Source organism: Lonchura striata, chromosome 35, assembly GCF_050655825.1.
Source record: "Lonchura striata isolate lonStrDom1 chromosome 35, ASM5065582v1, whole genome shotgun sequence".
In the NCBI taxonomy this organism is placed as follows: domain Eukaryota; kingdom Metazoa; phylum Chordata; class Aves; order Passeriformes; family Estrildidae; genus Lonchura; species Lonchura striata.
In genome coordinates this window covers 2,590,988-2,614,763 of record NC_140737.1, presented here as the reverse complement: position 1 = coordinate 2,614,763, position 23,776 = coordinate 2,590,988, and the positions used below count along the sequence as shown (strand labels likewise).

The following is a 23,776-nucleotide window of genomic DNA, read 5'->3' as shown; positions in this document are numbered from 1 at the left end:
CATGGGGTTTTAACGCAGGATTGGGCAGGGGCCAAGAAGCTGGTGGGGTATGTATCAAAGTTTTTAGATCCTGTAAGCAGAGATCTTACCAAGCAATTGTAGCAGTGACAGTATTGGTGGAGGAGGCTAAGAAGGTGACTGTTACAGAATTTCTGAGAGAGAGGGCATGATTTATGTCTGGAGTGAGAACTGAGCTTCCCCTCAGTCTAGGCCACAGATTTGGGGCTTGTGAGGCCTTCCAGCCTCTGACACAGTTAGAAATTAAGAGCTTGTGGCGCAGATAGAAATTGTATTAAGGTGTGATGCGAAGCACTGGGCTGTCTGGGTGTAAAGTAGTATAGGTTTATAGTGTAAGGTTTAGGCCACTTTAAGACAAAGGTAAACAATGTTAGCTTGCCAATGAGAGTGCTTTGTAAAGTATAAACTATATAGAAGTGTATACAACCTGCCATCTTCTCTCGAATAAATGGAGAACGTTGCATTAATCATATTGGTTGGATGTGTGTTCTGTCCCGTCCAGCTTCCCGTTATCTGAGGTCCCTGGTCGCAGGTGACCGTCGGGGCATTCTGCAGCAAAAGGCTGACAAGTGGCCAACTGACGCCAGGCTCCTACAATATGAGGCTGTATTAATCCACTCCCGGGATTTGGAATTGTGAACTACCTCGGTGCAAAATCACGCGCGATTCCTGGCTGGGGAAGCCGCAGGAGTGCCTTCCCATGACTGCGCATAAGTGGTGGAGCTGCAGATCAAAATAAGGCCAGATGTAGAAGAAGGTGAAAAATGGTTTGTGGGTGGTTCTGCAAGGGTCATAGATGGGAAAAGGAAATCAGGATATTTCCTGATGGCAAAACCAGGGAGGTAGTGGAATCAGGACCCCTGAATCCCGGATGGTCAGCACAAGCTTGTGAGTTGTACGCAGTATTGAGGGCCCTGTGGAAATTAGAAGGGAAAAAAGGAACAATTTTTACAGATTCAAATTATGCATTTGGGGTGGTACACATATTTGGAAAGATTTGGGAAGAACAAGGGTTACTCAATACTCAGGGAAAGAGGCTAGTGCATGAAGAAATAATCAGGCAAATCTTAAAGGTTATAAGGGGGCCAGAGGCAATTGCCATAGTCCACGTGAAAGGGCACCAGACAGGAATGCAGTTCAGGACCCAAGGGAACAATTTAGCAAAAAGGCCAAAAGCGTGCCTCTAATGAAGGTAAGTACCCCAGGAATCGAAGAAGGGGAGTTTCAGGAATATCCTCCCCACCCCTTCCTGAAAGAAATCGAGGGGTACAAGAAGATAGGAGGCCAGCTAGAAGGAGGTAAGTGGAAATTGCCAGATGGGAGGGAGCTGTTGTCTAAAGACTACAGCAGAAACATCCTGAGGAGATTACATCAACAAACACACTGGGGATTCCAGGCCCTGGCAGAGCAATTCCCTGGATTCTTCAGGTGCAAGAGGATTTATGAACTGGTAAAACAAGAGGTGCAGGGGTGTATGATTTGTCAAAAGATTAATCAGGCAAAAACACGGCAGCTGGCACTGGGAAGTCACCCAGTGGCATACAGACCTTTCAAAAGGATTCAGGTAGATTTTACTGATCTGCCTAAGGTGGGGAGATATAAATTTTTATTGGTAATAGTGGACAAACTAACCCACAGGGTAGAAGCCCTCCTGAGCTCTCAGGTGATGGCTCAGACAGTATCAAAATTTCTACTAGAAGAAATCATACCCTGATGTGGGTTAGTAAAATACATAGATGCGGACCAGGAGACACACTTCACCTCAAAAATTATTAGACAACAAGCCAACGCTCTGGGGATCCAGTGGGAATACCACACCCCATGGCATCCTCAGAGCTCTGAACAAGTTGAAAGGATAAATCAAACATTAAAGGTTCAATTAGCAAAATTGATTCTGGAAACAAAAATGTCCTGGTTAGAGCGCCTCCCCTTAGCCTTGCTGAATATCCAGACCATGCCTCACTCCGAGACTGGAGTGTCACCTTTCAAAATGCTGTATGGGATGCCATATGAACATGGTATGCCAGTGGGGCATCCGAGGATAGAAGATGCACAGACACAGCCGTATCTCATAGCCATAAGTAAGAATCTGCAGGAATTGCAGAAGCAGGGAATAATAACACAAGGTGCCCCTTTAGGTTTTTCCACACATAAAGTACAACCTGGGGACAAAGTGCTCATAAAAACGTGGAGAGAAGCCCCACTGACACCTCACTGGGAAAGCCCTTTTCTTGTCCTCTTAACCACAGATACAGCAATACAAACAGCAGAAAAGGGGTGGACACACGCATCCCGAGTGAAGAAGGTCGAGCACCAGGAAGAGATGCCAGAGTGCAAAGTCACCTCTCCTCCTGGGGATTTGAAGATAACCTTGTGGTGGCCAAGTAAATGACTGACAGGGATCTGATAAGGTGCACTGAACCTCATTGTGAATGTTATCCATTTGTATATTTCAAATGTGAGTATTGTAACAAGGTTTGGGTCACACACTGTAGAAGGGAATATTGGCCAAAGGGTTTATGTGATAAGTGCCTAGAAGGGGAACTAGCCATATCTTAGAGCTGTGGGTCTCAGATTCAGTCAAAGAAAGAAACTGAGAGTTTCTAGCCAGGCAAAAAGCTGGGAAAGAGCTGGGAAAGAATGTAAATAATGCTTTATTTCTCTTGTTTTTCACATTGTTTATAGTTAAGTTCTATCACTGTGTGTCAAGCCCTTTTGCACCAATGCTCTGGGTTGTTTTCACTTCAGAACAAATAGATTTGATCCTTGCGAAGCTCTGTATAAAAGAGCTGTGTATTTTGAATAAATGGGAGTTTTACTCTCAGCAGCCTTCTGAGTCAAGTCTATTCATTCCCATCCTGCCTCGACAGCAACAAGAGCTTGCCACAAGCCTAGGAATAATCGAAGCGGACTCTGAGATCTGCTTTCATTTGTTTCAAAACAGGCTAAGGGGAAAATTGAGATCAAAAGCTCAAATCATTACTGTTGAGTGCCGGAGGTTAACTAAAGTACCCTGCAGTGCAGATACAGTTAAACTACCGAGGTGGAGCATCTTTAAACGGAGGTATGCAGCTCAGTCCAGGTATGACACCACAGAAGACTATTCTTGCTGCCGAGAAAATGGTTTACCTCACCACTGGTGGCAACCCAGTGAGCACAGGCAAAGGCAGAGGAATAACAATCGTGGGGATCCTGATCAATCTGAGTCCAGCAATGTGCCTCAAGACCAGCACGCGTTGCACTGACTGGCCCAGCACAGAGGTGTGAGGCCCCGGTGAAGGTGCGGGCTCTGCATACAGACTGTCCGGAGAGCACACGGGGAATCGGAGGCTCCGACAGCCCCAGCCCCAAGGAACTGCGGCAAGGGTAAGATAAGCGGGCACTGTCCCATAAACGGCACCCAGCAGGGGATACGCAAGCTAAAAGAAAGAATAAGGTGTTACTCACAAAGGGCGACCCCCAAGGACAGGCAGTCAGAGCACAAGGTACATAAAAGAAATGTTGAACAGATATCTGTCCCAATCTGTGATAAATGTAACCGCACAGTATGGACTGGGGGAAGGATGGAGTCAGTGTTTGTAGCATACTTTCAGGCTAACCCATTGTGTTATGACAATAACCACTTGGGAATGTGTGTTATGGGTGGACAGACATACTGGGTCGGGAAGAATTTAAATATGAGACCAAGATGTCCCCCAAAAATGAGCCAAAAATGGACCTTTTAGAGGATTAGGACGACCGCGTTTGTTTGCAATATGACACAATGTTCTGCTTTTCAAGAACAAAGAGGGAGTGGACCCGGAGAGCAAAATTAAACAGGTATCACAGGAACTAAAAAGACAAGAGGCAGAGATGAGAAAAAGGATGGAGCAAGAAAGGCTGAGAACCCTAAGCGAGCAATATGATCAGCTCAAAAAACAATATACCAGTTGGAGTTTCCCTGCCTCCAATCAAAACCTATTTGTGGATCTGATGCAAGAAACTGCAACAGAATTGGGGCTGTCCAATTGCTGGATCTGCAGAGGGCTCAAGTCTGCAGAGAAGTGGCCTTGAAAAGGTGAGAGCTTAGCTCTAGATCAACTCCTGAAATGGGATAATGCTATACTTGGGACATTTTGCATTAGCAGGGAGGGAAAGGAGCACACTGAAATGGTGGGATACACTTCATGTCTGTCCACTCCAACAGTAAATTCCTTTAACAAAAGCAGAATCTGGCAGCCAGAAATCCCTACTGGAGTACTCCAGTACCTAGTAGGTACCTAGTAGGGTACTGGAGCTGGGAAAAAGGCACTAAATGTGAATGGAGAGAAAAAAATTGAACACTGCTGGAACAAAGGCTCTGGAGCTAACCCTTACCAATCCTTAGATGAATTGAGAGGATTCTGGAGTAAACCCAAGAACACAAAAGTCAGGTGGAAAGCCCTGAATGGTTTATATTGGATTTGTGGGAAGAAAGCATACAGCAAACTACCTCAGTGGTGGAGAGGATCATGCACTATTCAATTGATCAGACACGTTTTCTTTACCCTACCTCAATCAGAACACAGCTCACTAGGGGCCCCCTTATACGAAACTTTGAGCAGAAGAAGAAGGGATTTGAAAAAGAAATTCCCTATCTTCGGTGGGGGTCAGACCTGGGGCGAGAAGTGGCCAGCAGAAAGAATAATAGAGAATTATGGTCCTGCAACATGGGCCCAGGATGAAAGCTGGGGGTATAGGACCCCAATTTATCTGTTAAACCGACTAATAAGACTTTGGGCAGTGGTAGACATGGTCTCTAACCACACCTCAAATGCCCTTGAGCTGTTGTCTAAACAACACTCCCAAATGAGCCTTTGTGTATCAAAACAGAATAGCCCTGGACTATTTACTAGCAGAGGGAGTAGGGGTCTGTGGAAAGTTTAATGAATCATAATGCTCTATAGAGATTGATGACTATGGAGAAACCATCAGAGGCCTGTGACAGAAATTAAAAGGGTAGCACATGTCCCAGTACAAAAATGGAACTCTGTACTCCAAGCATCCTGGTGGGATCATCTGTTTGATGGAGCATGGTGGAAAAAGGTAATATTTTTTTATATTGTGTTCAATAGCTGGGATCATATTCCTACCCTGCCTGATACCATGCTTTATCAGGTCGATACACTCAGTAGTGCAGGGTATGCAGGTGGCTGCCATGCCCACAGACCCAGAATGTGCTATGGGAAAAACAAATCAGGTATCAAAAATAATGAAATTGGGGGAGGAAAATCTACACGGTAGGGCAGCAGGTGCTTTGGCCAGATTCAAAGAGCAGATACAGGGAGAAGGGGATGTCTACAAATTGTACCAGGGAATTCCAAGACAAGAGTGGGATAATAAGCCTTCAGGGAACTAAGAGGATTATTTCCTTCTTATAAAGAACTAGGAAATGGGATAGTAGTATAGGGAAAAGTCACACATAATTATGTAAAAAGTTTAGAAATCAGGAATTACTATGTTTATGTAGAAGGGGAGGGATTGTTTTGTGTATATGGGATAATTCATGCAGATAAAAATTGCCATATATATTTTATGTATGTATTGGTAAGAAATACCCTTATAAAAAGATTTTTAAGCACACAAGTCAGTGTCGGGGATTGCATCACAGTGTTGAAACCACCTGGACAAGAGGAAGGAGATCTTCATTTACAAATGAATGAATGTGGCCAGCCCAGAGATGGGTGTTCCTCAAGGTGATCCACCAGGATGATGAATACCTGATAAATACCTAAGACTGAGATAGCTGGAGCCATCTGTGAGATACATCTCAATACTGGATTCCTGGATTCTGGGAACACATCGTGGATGTTTATCACTCCCTGGACATGGTTTTGTTCAGCTCCTTGCAGAGAAAGAACTCCACAGGAATATGTGCAGACCTGAAAGGAAGAAAAGGGACTCTGCCTCGGGCAGGAAAAATCATATAAAGACCTCTCAGCAGGACAGTCGGTGTGAAACAGAGGGGACCCTCTGCTGTAGCGATCAGACCTGTGTCTCGCCCAGCACCGGTACCCAGGCTCTGCACTGACCCTTTTTGACTGGATTGTGGCTCTTCTTTTTTTTTTTTCTCTAAATTTATACTTTGATCATTTAATAAATTTTCATTAATTAATAAATTGGAGCATTCATTTATCACAAAGGTAATCCTTTAACTCATTAACAGTTAATAGTGTGTTTAAAAATATGCTTTAAAAAGAAAAAATAAAAGCAGCATATTCTGGGGTGGCCACATATGAGTCATCCAATGGCTGATCTGGAAGAGAATTTTCCTTCCAGCAGCCTGGAGGGGAGCTTAAGAAATGCAAATTAACAGTGCTGGGGTAAAGCATGGACAATGTATTTGGGTTTCTTGCCTGGGGCTGGAATTGGGCTGATTCCCTCTGCCCCCTCACCCCAAACTCTGCCATCTCCCACAGATGGAATTTGCACAGCTGAAGGCAGAGCCCGTGGTGAGGATCTCTGACTCTGCAACAGAAATGGCTGAAGCTGCAAAGGGAAACAGCAAATGGAGTATGTTGGGAAAACTTCACCAAAATAAGGGAGGGATCATCCCTCTGCCCACTCCAACATCTGCTGTCACTGTCTGTGTTTTATAGGGTGGATTCGAGCATGGGGGTTTTGCTACCACAAGTTCAGAAAAATCAGTTAGAATACAAGTATTTGATGTTTACATTAGAGAAAATCAGTCAATTGATGGAGCCCCAGCTGAAGGGAGCACCCCAAAATGGGGAAAAGATGAAGGGCCACCAGAACAAATCCTACAACACCATGGACCAGCCCCTGAGAACCCAAACCAATTCCTATCAGGAGACAGATAAACCATTTATCATTTCAATGGCATCATTAAATTACAAGCTGTCCTCCAAATAAGAACCAACCAGACAACTCCAACTCCTGACCTTCCTGCTGACCAAGCCACTGAAATGAGGAACACAACATTTCACCAGGGGATGGGATCAGATTATCTGTTAGCAGAAAAAGGAGGAGTTTATGGAAAACTCAGTGACTCAAACTGCTGTTGGCAAAGAGATGACCAAGGAAAACTGGTGAAAAAGCTAACAAAGGAAATAAGAAAGCAGCTCATGTTCTGGCCCAAATGTGGAAAGGATGGGAATGGGACACGATTTTGTGGTGCACTGGCAGACCACGGGTTAAAGGAATGCTGCTTCTCCTCTTCTGTGCTGCAGCAACTCTCATCTTTTTACCATGCTCCACACCTTGGCAGTGCAGCTCATCCAGCAGCTGAGCCAGGGCATGCAGGTGGCAGCCAGGCCTCCTGATCCACAAACGGCTACAAAAGGACAGGGAATGAGGGCACCGAGAATAATCCCAAAACCAAAGAGGACCCGGGAAGAACAAAACAGAGTCAAGGAGTGAATCTGCCTGGAGATAGGGCCAGGCACTTGTAGATAAGGAAGCAACGTGAGAAACCATCAGTTCAATTAAATGTTACAAATCGACCCAGACAGCTGCTAAAAGTCCCGCTACATTCCCGAACTTCGAGGAGAAGAACAAAGACTTAACAGAGCCATGAATATCGGCTGTTCTACAAAAGGAGGGTGCACATTAACGAGGACAGGCAGCAGGCGCATCGGGAAGTCGGAACCTGCCAAGGAACTCAGCCGGTGGGCAAAGGCAGAGGGAGATGCGTCCGGGAAAATGAGGATAAAAAGGAGGCTGCGGACTACAGCCACGGCAGAGAGCGCACGGCAAATGCCCCACGGCCTCTGCCCCTGCTCGGCAATAAAGTCACTTTGACAGGACTCCTCGCTCTCCCCCGGGCACACGAACCTCCGGCGACGGGAATTTCCCCGCCCGCTCCCGGCCGCGGGGCAGCCCCTCTGTCCTACCCACAGCAGCCGGGCCGAGCCAGCGCTGCTCCGGCAGCGGCTCCTGCCCGGCCCCGGCGGGAAGGAGACCGCGGGCAGCCGCTCCCGCAGCGCCCTCGGCCCGGGGCCGGCACGGGCCGGACACGGCACCGGCGAGCCGCCGGAGCCCCCTGCCGCCCCCTCCGCCCGCAGCCGGCCCCGAGCCCCCGCAGAGCCCAGCGCGGCTCCCACCTGCGCCGGGGCCGCCTCCGAGCTCCGCCGCCGCCGCCTCACCGCGCTCCGGCCGCTGCCGCCGCTGCCGGGCCCGCACAGCCGCTCGGCCAATGGCGGCGCTGGGCGGCCACGGCCGCCCTCAGCCCGCCGCCGGGGCCGCGCCGCGCCCCGCTCCCACCAATCAGCGCGCCGCAACCGCGACTGACGGCACCGGCGGCCAATGGCAGCGAGCTCGGGGCGGGCTCTGCGCACGGCCCCGCCTCGCCCCGCGCTCTCGGCGCCCCCGGGCTGCGTGAGGGGAAAGCCGGAGATGAGGAACAGCCCCGGCACGGGCCCGGGCCCGAGCCGGGATTGAGCTGCCCACACAAACAAACTTCTCCGCGCCTCCCGCCACGGCTTTCCCGGCCCTGCGCCTCCCGTGCCTCCGCCTCTGCGGGAAGCCCAGGAGCCTCACTTCTCCTGCCCCTCGTTAGCGCATCAGTGCTTCGCTTTGATTTCCCCCAAAAAGGGAAACCTGCCCGAAGCCCTGTGGGTGGGTGGGGCAGGGGAGAGATTTCTGTCAGAAAACTCCAAAGACTCGGAGCAGGAGAAGGAGAAGTCAGTGCAGAGCCTTAAATGCAGCTTTCCCCACGCCTCCCTGCTCCCAGCTGCACCTCCTCCCCCGGCAGGGCAGGAGACAGGGAATGGGGCCATGCTCAGCTCATCCCCCGGGGCTTCTCCCTCTGCTCAGGGACAGGAGTCGTTCCCTGCTGCACCCTGCGCTCTCTCCCGGCCGAGACTTCTCCAGGAACTTCTCGGAGCGGAGTCCATCCCCTGGGCACAGCCCCCTCCGAGTGCTGCAGCGTGGGTCACTGTGCCACGGGCTCAGTCCTGCCAGGACAGGCTGCTCCAGCGGGGCCCCTCTGCCCGCGGGCTCACAGCCTCCTCTCAGGCATCGCCGAGCTCCAGCCCAGCTCCTGCAGGGGCTGCAGGGGATCTCTGCATCCCCATGGACCTGCAGGGGATCTCTGCCTCCCCATGGACCTGCAGGGGATCTCTGCCTCCCCATGGACCTGCAGGGGATCTCTGCATCCCCATGGACCTGCAGGGGATCTCTGCATCCCCATGGACCTGCATGGGGATCTCTGCATCCCCATGGACCTGCAGGGGATCTCTGCACCCCCACGGACCTGCAGGGGGATCTCTGCATCCCCATTGTAATATATGTTGTGGAATAATTCGTGCTTATGAAAAATATACATCAAGTCAGTTGTGCCTCTAGAAAAAGAATCTTCAAGTTTTAAATGACCAGTGGCTGCAGCCGGGGCTGGAGACACCACAGTTGGCAGAGAAAGAAAGACCTAATTTACAAATGAAAAAAGGTAGCTTGGTGCAGAGATGGGCCCTTTCCGGGGAAAATCCAGGAGAGTCCCAACGTTTAACCCCTGGTCTGCTGGGGAGCCACGAGAGTGTGTCCCATTCCCATCCTTTACATGCTTGGACCAATACATAAACTGCTTTCCTATTTCCTTTTTTATCTTTTTCAACACTTTCCCCTTGTCATCTCTTTGCCAACATCAGTTTGAGTAATTTAGTTTTCCACAAACTCCTCCTTTTTCTGCTAACAGATAACCTGATCCCATCTCCTGGTGAAATGTGTTCCTCATTTCAGTGGCTTGGTCGGCAGGAAGGTCAGGAGCTGGAGCTGTCTGGTTGGTTCTTATTCCGAGGACAGCTTGTAATCTAATGATGCCATTGAAATGATAAATGGTTTCTCTGTCTCCTGATAGGAATTTGTGAAAAATGCTGATCATTTGGTTTATAGAATTTTAAAAGTTTACTAATAATAAAATGGTGAAAAAAATAGGAATAGAATTAGACTGATAAAAATTTAGAGTTAGGACAATTACAAGACAATAAAAAGGAAAGAATATCTGAGGTCCAGATGCTCTCAGGCACTTAAGCCAAGAGGAATGTACCTTGTGAATGAAGGAATCACCCCTAAAACAATACACTGTTGCATATTCATATATCCTTTATGGTTATACATACATTCTATTTGAAACAAAAAACTCTGTCTCTTGTATGTCAACTGCTTTCTTTAATTCCCACGGGGTCTTCAAGTCTGAGCCAGGCATGAAGAAATCAGCTTCTTCTAATAAGAAAACCATAAATTGCTCTTCTCTGGAGGATTTGCGTGTTCCTTGAAACGAGTATCTCATTCCTTAAACACCCCCCCCACACACACATACATAGTTTCTTTTTTAACTACTAAAGCTTCATTTTATCTACAAAGCTACATTTACCATACTGTTATATGCAGCAGATATAATTGGCTCCATTTCTAATATGATATATGTGATATTGAATATTTGTTAGATTTGTTAGAACACTGTAACACTCTACACGTTTGTATTAGGATTCCCCCCCACCCTCGCAGGCGAGACCGGGTGTATATTGGAAACTGATTTACAAGTAAGAAGGTGCGGCTCCCCAGGAGATGGGCCATGGCTGGGGAGATACAGGAACCCCCGGTGCTGATCCTTGCCTGAAGGACCCGAGATGGATATCATGGAAATCCTTGGGCAGACACAGGTGAATGCAGCGTTCCCTCCCGTAAATTTCATCAAGGGATTCAACAAACTCCAGACACTGAATTGTTCTCCCTCATCACCAAAAAAGAAAATCTTATTAACATGTGGACTCTGAAGAGAAGACTGACTGCCGAAATCTTGGCCTCAGGCAGAATTTTCCCTATAAAAACCGCTTGTGCCAGGATGGAGGTGTGTGGGCATAGAGGAAAACCTCTGCTGAGGCTGACCTCTTTGTTGCACACGCAGGGCCGACCCCGGGCTCGGCTCTGTTCTTTCCTTGTGGCTGGCCTAGATAGAATTTGATTGCAAAATAAATATTTTATTTTTTCATGTTAATTTGGCTGGACAAATTTTCATTTATAACAGTTGTAACACATAAAAGGAAGAATCTCCATTTCTTCCACCATCCCATCCTCAATACATTACCCCACCAGTTAGTTTTTAACATTGTTTTCCCATTTTTGGATTGGTGTCTGGGTTGTTTGTTTCTAGGATGACCTCCCCGTTGTCATCTATTTTCAACAGTCTGATATATTAAACTTTCCACAAACACCCCTTCATTAGCCAATAAACAGTCTCAAGCCAGCCTATTCTGGTACACTGCAGTTTTTCCCCATTTTGCCTGCAGGTACTTAATTTGGATGGGTTATAACAGTGGCTGTTGACATGGGGGTGTGTAACGAAAAGGAACTTTGGTTTCTTTCCGTGTAATACTTTCTGTAGCATTTGTGACACGATCTTGCTGCTATCTCAGAAGGGAAAAGACAACAAATGAGAGACAGAAACAGGAATGACAGAGGTCTGGCATGGCTTATAGCCCCACCTCCCCTGCCTGTGGGGTTGCTGCCCACAGCAGGTACGTGTGATCTTCTCGCTGGTGAGTACAGTGCTCAATCCAGGCTTGCCCTCTGTTTCCCTTGTCACTCCTTTTTGCTGATTTTTCTATGCAAGTCCTTTTCAACGCTCCTTTGGTGTGTTTCGGTGTTGCCCATTTTAGATGTGATAGTCCATTCCTCACATTTCTTCACAAGTCCTCTGCCTCTGTTTCCCACTTTCTCTAACAACCTGAATACCACCTTCTTTCAACTACTCAAAAAGTCCTTTCTCTCACAATACCATTCAACACAATCCACCTGCCTCCAAGGAGATAAAGTAAAGCTCAAAATAAACAATCTACATTATATATACTTCCATTCATCTACATTTACTCACTTCTATTTTTCACTCACTTTCACATACAAGGTACCTTTTACTTTCAAACAGTCTACATTACATATCTACACCCTGAGTGCTCATGGAATGTTAATCCATCAACCCAGCAGGTTTAATCCTGGATGTCTCCCAACCCAGCAGAATTTTAGGTGTTACTGTTTTCCAACCCCAGATCCCCTTGGACATTTTTAACCTTCAGTCCAGCTGTGTTGTCCAACCCCAGATCCCCTTGGGCATAACCTCAATCCGCAACCCTGAGTGCTCTTGGAATGCAAATCCCCCAACCCTCTGGAAGGAGCCCCCAGAAAACAAACCCCCACGGCCCCTCCGCACCCACCTGATTTAGGAAGAATTTTCTCTGAGAGAAGTGGAAAAGAACCGGTTTATTTAACAAACAAAACACTCCCCAGCACTAAAAAAAATGAACAACACCAGATGACAACAAAACTCTTTCACCACTCTGCAGAGATGACAAATCCAGAAAGTCTCTCCTGGGGGTGGTCGCCCGGGTCTGGGCACTGGGGATTGCTCTGGGCACTGGGGATGGCTGCTGCAGATCACAGAGCGCAGGCTCCCGGTGCTCCTCGGGGTTCCCAGGTCCCAGTCCAGAGCAGGTTGGATGGTATTCAGAAGAAGGAAAGGGAAAGAAACAGTCCAGGGAAAAAATTGGACTGCCTAGTTAAACTAACTAACAGGAAAAAGCAAAGGCAAGAGCGGAAGCAAGAGCAAGCAAACAAAGCCAGCAAAAGCAAGCCAAGCCAGCCCACACAAGCCTCTTGTGGAGAACAGACCATGGGGGGAGGTGAGCCAGCTGATAACAAGACAAAACAAACCTTCACTTTCAGAGTCAGTTCTGAGAGCACAGAACAGAATATCAAACATGAACAGAACCTACAACTGGGGATACAAACACCAGAACCTCACCCTGGGACACCTGGGTTTCCACATCAGCAGGAGACAGTTCCTGACAGTCGAAGGATCAGCGGCAGGGTCCTCATCACACCCGTTCCTTAAATGTTATCTGGCCATGCAGACGGTTTTAGCTACTTCCACAAGTACTTTAAATCAACATTGGCTGTTTCACAAATACCTCTGAGTTATTACTGTCAGTTAGTTACAAAAATAAAAGCATTAGTTATTATTTCACAACTACAGCTACTTCTGCAAAAGTTAACATTCTAATGCACAAACCATGGCATCCAGTTCAATATTTTGCAAAAGCCAAAAGTAGTATGTATGTTTTTCACACTGTGCACAAACTAAACTATCATCCAAGAATGATGTTCTGAGGATATGAGCTACACAGGGGCCAGGGCATTGGCCACAAAAAGCTGACAAATTATATTACAGCAAAAGCAGTTAAAAGTGATTACAAACTATACTGCATCAAAATCGTTGTGACTAAGAATAAGTTGCAGAAGTCAAGACATAAGAGCAAAAGCCACCAACTACATAGTTCTCTATAACAAACCCAGGGCAGGTGTTTCCCTTGCAGGGAGCACTGGGGCCTTCCCCGGGCCCCTTCTGCCCTCTGGCAGAGCCGGTGGCATTTTCCAGCACACGCAGTTTGTAACCAAGAGTCGGGTGCAGCCCAGAAGGCTCCGAGCGCCTCCTCCCAGGCTGACTCTGCAGATCCGAGGCTGCTCTGGGCTCTGCCAGGGCTCTGCTGGGGCTCAGCTCTGGGCCAGGCTGGGCCCGCTCTCCCCTCACATTGCTCCGGGCAGCCGAGTCACAGAGGGAGGAGGAAGGGACACCTCAAGGGAGTTGAGGCTTAAGAGAGTTTTTATTCAAAAAACTGCCATACCAAACAGGCTGTCATAAGAGCCGTAACAAACAGGCTGTCCTAACTACCATAACCAACTAACACTTCTAACTACCATCACTAACTAGTTGTCCTAACTAACTACTGTAACTAACAGCTGTCCTCCAGTGCTTCATCTCCTCCGCTGCTCCCTCAGTTGCTTTGCTGCGGTGATCAGAGGGGTCAGGCTGGAGAGAGGCTTGGCTGATGATAAAAACGGGTGCTGCCCAAAGGATAAAAAAGAAAGAAATGAACTGTTACTTTCCAGAGCAACTTCCTCACAGGCTCTGTTGCAACAGGACAAAGGGAAATGGTCTGAAACTCAGAAGAGGGAAGCAGGCTCAGATTAGATCGCAGGCAGAATCTTTTTGCCAGGAGTGGGGAAACACTGACAGAAGGTGCCCAGAGATGTGGGAGGTGCCTCCTCCCTGGGAACATCCAAGCTCAGGCCAGGCAGGGCTCTGAGCACCGGACCTGCCTGAAGATGGCCCTGCTCCTCGTGGGGCACCAGGGGCAGATGCCCTCGAAAGGACCCTGCCAAGCCAAACCCGGCGAGGATTCTGCTTGCTTTGCGTGTGGAACGCAGCGAGGCTGGAGACTATCGGAGGGGCCCCAGCAGAAAACCCCTCCCTGGCGCTGCTGCTTCCCCTCAGCCGCTCGGCATTCACCTGCAGCAGCTCCTGGGCAGACCAGCGCTGCTCCTCGTCCGGCTCCAGGCTGCACTCGAGGAAGTCCCGCAGCAGAGCCGACAGGCGCCGGGGCTCCTTCAGCTGCGGGGTCCCGTTGTGCCGGATCAGAGCGCGAGCCTGCAGGAAAAGCAAACTCAGCGCTCTGCCAGCTTCCTTCCCACCCACAGGTGCTCACAGCGACCCCGGGTTCTCAGCCCCAGCTCCAGGGGCACTTTCCTCCCTGGCAGAGATGCTGCTCACAGCTCATTGTCCTGTGCCAACAAAAAACCCAAACCCTGGTGCTGCCACAGCCATTGGAAAGAGCTGATGCACTTGATTCACATTTTCAGGTCATCCTCACAGCCAGAAGAGCTGCAACAGCATAAATCCCAAAGCAAATTGTTGCTGGAGACTGCAGAACATTTGTCTGTGTTGAGGCCCAAGTGCTCTGGGAATTCCCTTCCCCAGGTGCAGAAACCTCCAGCTGCTGCTCCCAGTGCAGGGTCACCCTGTGCTCACAGGGCTCTGCAGCCCCTGGAGAATTTGCCTCTTACCATGGCCCTCGTTTCCTTGAAGTAAGGAGGTTCTCCTTCCACCATCTCGATGGTCACAATGCCAAAGGACCAGATGTCCACCTTGGGGCCATAAGGAGAACTGGTCACAACTTCTGGGGCCATCCAGTGAGCAGTGCCCACCATGGAGCTGCGCCGGTCCTGCTCAGAGCTGAGCTGAGCACAGAGGCCAAAATCAGCTGAGGACAGAAACAAACACTGTCAAAGGCAGCTGGAATGAGGAAACCAAGCACCAAGACTCCCCACTCTCAGTCTGAGAATGCAGTAGTGAAGTCAGCTGGAAAAGTGCTCAGGGCTGTAGCCAAGGGAAGGTGGAACTGGACCCTTAAAGAAACCCTCAGCTTTCGTGCAGTGGCTTTTACTGATTCCCTTGAAGCTTTAGATTCCAACTCCTGCCCCTCTGGCAGGGCCATACCCAGAGCAAAGCCACCCCTGGCACCCTGCTGCTCTCCGGAGCTCTCTGCAGGGGCAGCCGCTCTCAGCTGGCAGCAGGGGCCGGGCAGTGCCCCCAGCAGCCCTTGTGGGGCTCTGGCCGGCACTGGGAAGCAGCCCCACAGCCGCACCCGGGAGCGCCGTGCCTGGCCAGGAACACCCACCCAGCTTGACAGAGCTGGCCATGCCCAGGAGGATGTTGGAGCTCTTCAGATCTCTGTGGATCACCCGGTTCGCATGGAGGAAATCCAGACCCTGCAGGCACTGAGAGAGAACAAGAAACACCAGGACAAAAACCAATGGCTGGAATCTATCACACAAGAAAGGACAGTTCTGAATTCTGCCAGCAGCAGCTTTGCTGTGACAGGCCAGGAGTGCAGAGCAGACAGGCTCCAGGCAAACGGTTCAGGGCAAAGCTGAGAACAGCACATCAAATCCAGAACAGACAGAGAGTGCCACAACAGCAGGAAAGAGAGCAAGAACAGAGCAGAAGTGCAGCGATGCTGGCAGGCCGTTCACTGCAGAGGCTCTTTCTTCTCCAGCTCATAAAAACAACAGAAAAACAGAGCCCTGAGCATGGAGCCACTCCTGTTCTCACGCCTCTGTGGAAGGACCATCGTGCCCAAGCCATGGCAGCCACAGGCAGGATCCCTCACCTCCCGACTGACAGCTGCCATCTCTCCTTCAGCCATGCGTGTCTGTCTGACAACGTCCTGCAAAGTTCCTCCATCCATGTATTCCATCACCAGCCAGAGATCTCCGTCAACAAGGAAGCTGGAAGAGGAAAGCAGTGGCATGGAGACAAATGTGCAGTGCTCAATTCCCCCATGGAAAAGCCTGGAGTAGAGTTTTTTTTCCAGGTCACTTGTCCATGAGGACAGAATCAGATGGAGAGACATTCCTGCCAGGCTGCCGAGTCCTTGGAATCTGCACAGTCTAAAGGAAGAGACACCTGTGAGAAAGGAGAGGCCTTAGATGGCAAGCAGGTGAAAAAAGCAGTTTAGCAACAGCCCAGATGAGCGTGGAACCACAACACTGGCCCCCAGCTGGTTCAGCTTCTGAGCTCATCAGTTCCACCATTCCCTGCAGAACAAGGCAACACAACTCCCAGGGTTATCCAGGGGAGGAGGCCGTGCAGCACTTGGGACAAAAGCAATCAGAAAACCTTTCAGAAAGTCCCTTCAGAAACAGGCAAGGCCAGTGCAAAATGGGCAAATGAGGCATTTCTGGAAACAAGGCCCTGGTCTTCCTGGCATCTGCAGCAATGGAAAAGGGCTGGGAAGAAGAAGCCAAGGGAAATAATTTCTGCTGTGGTTTATCAGCACTTGTTGTAAGACACAAAAAACGGGGTCAGCTTGAAGGAAAAACCAAACCAAAGCAACCAAAGCACACGGAGGGAGCGAACTGCCAGGCTGTTGTTTTGGGAAGATACGGCTGGGTCAGGCATTTTCAAAACAGGCTACAGACTACGGGTGCCAGGAAAGGTTGAGGCAGGGCCCGTGCACGGGATGAGGCCTGGAGCACTCACCTGTCCAAAGAGTTGACAATGTTGGGGTTCTTCTTGTCCTTCAGGAGCAGGAGCTCATTCACAGCGCGTTCCCCGTTCTGCCCTCTGAGACTCATTTTCTTTATGGCCACCTGAGGGGACATTGCAGACCTTTAACTGGAGGAGTCTGTGGCAGGAGGCCACAGCCAACACGGGGCGAGGCTTTTTGGAGCGACGGAGCCAGGCTGTGCCAAACTGCCCTGGGATGGGCACCAGAGCTCAGCAAGGGCCACTCCCACAGCCCATTGCTCTGCTCGCTGGGGCTGCTTACAGGACACACGGCCAGAGACATTTGGCCTTGCAAGCTCTGCAGAAATGGCCCCTCAGCTGTCAGCCTCCCAGCTCTAACCACATTCTCTGCACCTACAGTCTTCTCAAATGGCCTCAACACTCTCATTATTATTCAAACACATTTTGCAAGCGGGAGGTAATTCTGGTTCTGTGAAAACAGAGCAAGACAGCCAGGAACCCTTTAGCAATTCCATGGGATTTGGTCATGATTTCAGATGCAGCTGCTTTGTTTGGGATTGCACAACAAAGCAAACACACACATCCATTGCTCAGGTGATCCCTGTCACAGGCTGTCACTGACCCCAGACCCAAACACAACTGCAGGGTTTAAGAGAGAGCTTTGCTCTGGACATCCATCTTCTCATTTCTCTCCCTCTCTCTCTGTGGACAGCTGAAGTGGAACTACAGCCCCAAATTGAGCCAAAGCAGGATCTCCCCCTAATTAATCCTTGAGGTACCCTTTGAAGATGAAAGGTAGGATAGAAAAACTGCTAAATAGTGTTCCTGTCTGCGGCTGGGGTGAAGATAAATTGGGCCTCAGTCTCCAGCCCTGATCCATTCACACTTTTAGATATGAAGAGCAAGCCAGCGTGTCCTGCTCTGACAGACACCGCTGCCCTCCTTGCATCCCTTTGGGCACTCCAGAAGGACCAAGTGTGTCCCAGCTGTGCTCTGCAGGCTGACACTGCTCTGCCTTCAGAGGAGCAGCCTGTGCAGGAAAGCTCTGCTGGCCCCCAGAGCTGCAGCCACAGCTCCCAGCAGAGGGGAGAGCCCTGAAGAGCTGCCAGACGTGCTGGGCATGTTGGCACTGACCTCTCCTCCAGTGGCCCTGTCGAGTCCTTTGGAAACGGTTCCGAAAGCCCTGGAGACAAAACAGCAGAGAAGAAAGAAGCAGCGCTTGAGGCCCTGGGAGTGAAAGCCAGCCCAGACAGGAGATCTCTGCTGCCTGCAGCGCTCACAAACACCTGGGTGCATCGACCCTTGCAACAACAGCGCAGCAGCCACCAGCCCTCTGCCATGCCAGGTGTCCAAGGGAAAACTAAGACCCAACACGAAGGAATTGGGCTGGAGCAAATCCCAAATGTCCACACTTAATTGCTTTAGTTCAAAACCTGAAGTGAGCAATGGGTGTCTAAAGAACTGGAAAAGAATGCATTTCATCCTTTTCCATTTCCTGCCTAAGACCTGCAGGATCCACAAGGGCCCTGCCATCAGGCAGGTGATGCATTTTCCCCCAAAGTGCATCAGCTCTGTGTCTGTTGCTGAATGTATGGGGTCTACGAGCTGTGCTAGAATAGAGCACTCATTAGTTCATCTCTGGTTCCTGTTTCCAAACCATTAGGTTGTTAATGCTGACTGGAGGATATTTTTTGAAGCAAAATATTTGAAAGAAATCTCCTTGAGAACTGTTTTCTGACAGTCACCAGATGGTGAGTGGCTCTTTTAGGCAATCCAGTTCCAGACACAGAAGATCTTCCAGGTCCTGCTCCTTGCTGCAGGCAGGACACTGCCAGCCTCAGGGGCCTGTGACGGCTCCTTCTGACCACACTTCTCAATTCTGATCAGGACTGAGAGACAGCAGGATGACACTCCAGTGTCTGAAGTTGTTTGGAGCTCTCCTGACTTCTCCCTTGATCCTGCACCAGCACAACCCCTGGGCTGCTTGTGCAGAAGTAGCTGCTGTGCACTTACCCTTGGCCAATCTGCTCCACTTCCAGGTATTTCTCGGCAGGATCCTCCACGCTCACGATGTTCCCTGAAAGAAACCACGTGGAAGAGGCTCCCTCCCAGAGCCAGACCCCGCCAGAGCAGAGCCAGAATGCAGCCCCACTCCCTGGGGCCGTGAGCCCCTTGGTCTCAGCTGGGGAAGGACAATAAATGCCCCTGTGACATTCAGCTGCAGAGCAACGCTGGCTGCAGCTGATGCCGAGACACACACACACAGCCCCTGCTCTGAACACAGGAACAGAGCAGACGTACTCAGCTGCACCAGGCACCACTCCCCTCTCCCCTCTGGCTGCAGGGCTGTGCTGCTGTCAGAACCTTCAGCCCAGGATCCCACAGGGGAGGGAGATTCAGTGTCCTCTTCCCAAGCACAGGGAGGTTCAATGTCCTCTTCCCAAGCACAGGGAGAATCAGTGTCCTCTTTCCAACCACTGGGAGGTTCTCCATCCTCTTCCCAAGCACAGGGAGATTCTCCATCCTCTTCCCAAAACGCTGCAGGTTTGCCATCATCTTTCCAAGCCACAGGACGTTCACTGTCCTCTTCCCATGCTGGGAGAAGTTCAGCCTCCTCTTCCCAAGGCACAGGATGTCCTCTGTCCTCATCCCACACCATGGGGGCTTGGCCATCCTCGTCCCGCACCAGGGGACATCCACTGCCCTCGTCCCACGCCGGGAGATGTCCACTGTCCTTGTCCCACGCCGCGGGAGCCTCGCCGCTGTATTCCCACAGCGCGGGATGTTCGCCCTCGTCTCCCAGAGCAGCGGGAAGTTCACTGTCATCTCCCGGCACCGAGGGAAGTTCACCAGCGTCCCCCAGAACAGCGGGGAGCTCACTGCTGTCTTCCTCCTTTTTGGCCTCCTCTTGGGAAGCAGAGGGAGCCAGAGGAGGGGCTGGTGCTGCTTTTGTGCCCTGTGGACAGACGGCAGCGTGAGGGACGGGAAGTTCTATCTCAGTGATCACCTTATTCATCCTCAGCTGCACATCCAGCTGCACGAAGCAGAAATTGGGTTTGGAGCCCTTCAAACTAACAATGGGCTAAAGTCGACATTGCCACTTATTGTTGGGAATTCCATATTCCACTGTGGCTAAAGCCAGCAAGCAATCCTCTGCCTGCAAAACCAGACCTCTTCAGAAGATCAGCAGCAGAAAAGGAGAAATCTGCTGGGGATCCCTTTGCTGCTGCTGCTGCTGCTGCAAAGACTCTGACAGGAACTTTCCTTCAGCCTCCCAGGCTGGCACTCGGCTGCCACACGCCGAGCTCACAGCTTGTTGCACAATTCCAAACACCAAAGGTTCCTTTCCCACTCACCGGAGGAGGAGCTGCTCGGAATCCACACATGAGGTGCCCTGCAACGGGAGAGGGAACATGAACCAGATGCTGTCAGGAAAAAACTGCCTGTGGTGGGAAATGCCACGGAGCAGGGCAACCACGAGAGAGCATTTTGCTTTCCCAGCGTCCCTCCAGGAGCCACAGTCCCTTCCCACAGCAAGAGAACAGCACAAAATGCTGGGCTGGGTCAGTTCTTGGCTGGGCAGGGAGTTCCCGGCTCTGCTGCCACAGACTCCCCGCTGGAGGGAACAGAACCCCCCAGGGCTCATTGCAAATGCTGTGCACGCCCCGCTGGCTGCAGACACCCCCTTTTTCAGCTGCAGCTGCTGGCAGGAGCTCTCCCAAAGCAATGGGGCCTTCATGGCCATTTGGTTACAAAGTCAGCTCGGGTCCAGAGGAAGAACAGAAAGCACACAGCAAGCCCAAAGCCACAGCAGCGAGGGAAAACCTCAACTTACGTGCCAAGTGGGTTAAAAAATAGCCCGAATAAGCCACAGAGTACAGCGTGCAAACTGCAGCAGCCACGTGCTGGATCATTTTGGCTGCGCTGCACACGCCTGCAGACTGCAGCCCTGCAAGCACACAAGGACACCCGTCAGGGCTGGGCTGGTGCTGAGAATGCCTCGGGCAGGAGGATCCTCCGGCAAGGAGCAGTGCCCAGAGCCACTGGGAACACTGAGGCCTCCGTGTCCCACAGCCACGGGAGCACCTTGGGGACGTGGCAGTGCTCCTGTGACATCACAGCAGCAGCTCACGCAGAAACCGCCCGGAAGGTTCTCCTGGGTCACAAAGGAGCACAAAGAACCCTCCCAGGGCACAGCCTATTGCCCAAAGGCTCCAGGAGGAGCTCTGAAAATGCAGCAAACAGGGACACCCCATAGCCCAGCCTGAACACTGAGGAGGAACAAGGACGGGAGCACAGCAGAGGAAACAGGACCTTTAGTCACTGCTACTTCTGACTGAAGCCAGCAAGCCGTGTTCCCGCGGGGATCTTTGTTCTCGCTCTAAAAACAAGCAAGGTGCTCCACTCTAAATATACAGAAGGCAGGAACTGGGCAGGAGGTGGGATTAGGAAGGAGGAGGAGGAGGGAGAGAGGAAAAGGAGGAGGAAGAGGAGGATGAGGAGCAGGAAAAGGAGGAGAAACAGGAGGTTCCAGTGCCCCCTGAGGCCGCAGCACCCTTGGCCCCGGGACCATCGCCCCCAGCTCATCCTGCAGGTGAGAGGGGAGGGGGAGCTCGTCCCAAATATATCGGGGAGTCTCTGAGAGGGTTTTTTATTGGGGTGTGTTGGGAGCTTGCAGATTGTGGAATTGAGCCCCAGATGTCGTCTGGGAGGCCCAAATAAACCCTGGGAGGATTTTTCTGTGTGTGTGTAGGTTTGGATCTTTCAGGACCCCAAAGCTGAGCCCCCTGGGGGATCTTTGGGAGTCCACGAGGCCATTGCCCAGTGTCACCAGGGGGAGGACATTGGTCCTGGGGACCCCCGGGGGAGCAGAGGAGGGGAACCCCTGGGACCCCCGGAGTGGGGAGAGCAGAGAGGGGCGATCCTGGAGCTGGGGGACCCCCAGCTGGCTGGAAAGGGGGGGAGCCTGGAGAGGAAGGACCTCTGGGATCTCAAAGTAGAGCATCAGGGGAGAAGGGACCCCATGGAGCCCCGACAGCCCCTGGATCATCCCTAAGCAAGACACCTGAGAAGGGGGAACCCCTGGAGACATTGGACCCCCATCATCCCAAGGAAAGGAAACCTCTGGAACCCCAAAAGTGGAGAGATCAGAGATAGGGAACTCCTGGGAGTGTTGTTTTGGGCTGAACCTTGATACTGTGGAGATTTTCATGGACACAAGAGCCCTGCTGAGTTCTAGGGATGGACTTGGGCAGGAGGAGCCTCCAGTCCAAGGCGCTCCCACCTTGTTTTTCCCCAAACCAGGATTTTTCATTGCCAGGGCATGGCTGGATGGCAGAGGAGGAAAAGCCCCGGAGATGCTGCAGGAGGAGGAGCTGCAAACCCAGCCCAGGGAGCCAAGTGATTGGCGTTTTTCACAATTCTGGTAGCACAGGATGGTTTCTAACACCTCTCTGCCGGGGCTTGAGGAGAGTCAGGGTGAGGAAGACGGGTCCTGCCCTATTTAGGCAGCCTCGCTCTGTTCCCCTGGTGTGTGACCACAGACACAGGTTATGATCCACGGGCAGAAGGAGACAATAAAACAAAGAACAGGGAAAGGATTCCCTAAAACCGCGGTAATTAGCCCCTGAGACTAAAGTGTACACGAAGAACCAAGACCCAAGGACAAAGGACAGGTGAGTATTTGTTGGGATGGGGCGGATAAGGGGGGAATGAATGTGTGTGACAGAGGCTGCTGGGTACCCCAGACTTGCCAAGTGATTGCTGCAGCCTCTCACGCTGCTTTTCGTCTTTTTCGTGGGAAAAGCGGCCAGTAAAGAGACCAAGGGAGTGATAAAAAAGAGAGAATCCCCCCCGGGGAAACTGGGACTGGGTCTTAGGAAGAAGAGGAACCCCGTGGAGAGAAGAAGCCGAGGGTTTCCTGGCCACTGTTATAACCCATCCAAATTAAGTACCTGCAGGAAAAAGGGGGAAAATTATTAGATTGCAAAGAAGTTAAGAAAAAGTAGTAATACATAAAGCATAGAATATCCAAAAGGAGAGAGATGGATTTGCTTTACATTTAATCTTAAAAACATAGTCCAAAATCCAGTAAAAAACAATTAGTAAACAAAAAAAAGTAAAACCAACACAACAGTCTAACTCTGTATTAACCCCCAATTTTATACTAAATCATATTATAAAACTCCAAACAGTTATAAGGAACATAAGAAACAAAGCTACTCAAACATTAGAGTTAATATTAAGCCAGGAAAACCAAACAAAATCTGCAGTGTATTAAAATATGTTAGCGTTAAACTATTTATTAGATAAAAAAAAGAGTATACAAATTATTAAAAATAGATAGCAATAGGGAAGTCATCCTAGAAAAGAAAAAAAATCCCAAAACCAAAAGATATATTAAAAAAGATTATGACCCAGGTATCAGTCCAAAAATGAGAAAATAATGTTAAACACTAAGAAGTGGGTTACTGTATTGAGAATGAAATAGTAGAAAAAAATAAAATTCTTCCTTTTATGTGTTACAAGTGTTTTAATGTTTCTTCTTTGTTTAATCCCATGTTTTATTAGATTACCAACGGAGTCCAAAGAATACAAGCAAATAAAAAATATTGCTTAAGCCAAATGATTTATAAAAAATAAGAAGAAAGATGGTGAAAAATGCATATTTTATGACTGGCTTTTCGCAAATATTTTAATGAATATTATATGTGTAATGTTAGAAAGTTATTCTGTATTCATTCTCTTAATTAGTGTGTTAAATAAACTAATGGTGTAAGTTTTAGGTTCCAAAATAATAAAATAGAGACTATGTATGTGGTGGGAGGTTTTTTTTTTTTTTTTAGAATGACATACTCACTTTAAAGAACACCTAAATCTTCAGGAAAAAAAAAAAAAAGCATTTATAGTTTTGCTATCAAA

General features: G+C 49.8%; 3 protein-coding genes across 3 annotated transcripts in view; all 3 read right to left on the bottom strand.

Moving 5' to 3' along the window:
* Positions 1–23,776, bottom strand: part of LOC144247634 (uncharacterized) — a 748,886-nt gene that overhangs the window by 286,929 nt on the left and 438,181 nt on the right. The window lies entirely within an intron of this gene.
* Positions 1–23,776, bottom strand: part of LOC144247632 (uncharacterized) — a 375,628-nt gene that overhangs the window by 286,929 nt on the left and 64,923 nt on the right. The window lies entirely within an intron of this gene.
* Positions 13,587–20,769, bottom strand: LOC144247610 (serine/threonine-protein kinase PAK 3-like). The gene is made up of 11 exons (XM_085565362.1): positions 20,691–20,769; positions 20,212–20,249; positions 19,331–19,811; positions 18,869–18,932; positions 17,990–18,038; positions 16,868–16,977; positions 15,996–16,113; positions 15,504–15,603; positions 14,890–15,086; positions 14,336–14,473; positions 13,587–13,890 (listed from the first exon to the last, which is right to left on the bottom strand). Exons 1-11 carry the CDS (start codon positions 20,767–20,769, stop codon positions 13,801–13,803), a joined length of 1,464 nt encoding a protein of 487 aa, XP_085421488.1. The 3' UTR covers positions 13,587–13,800.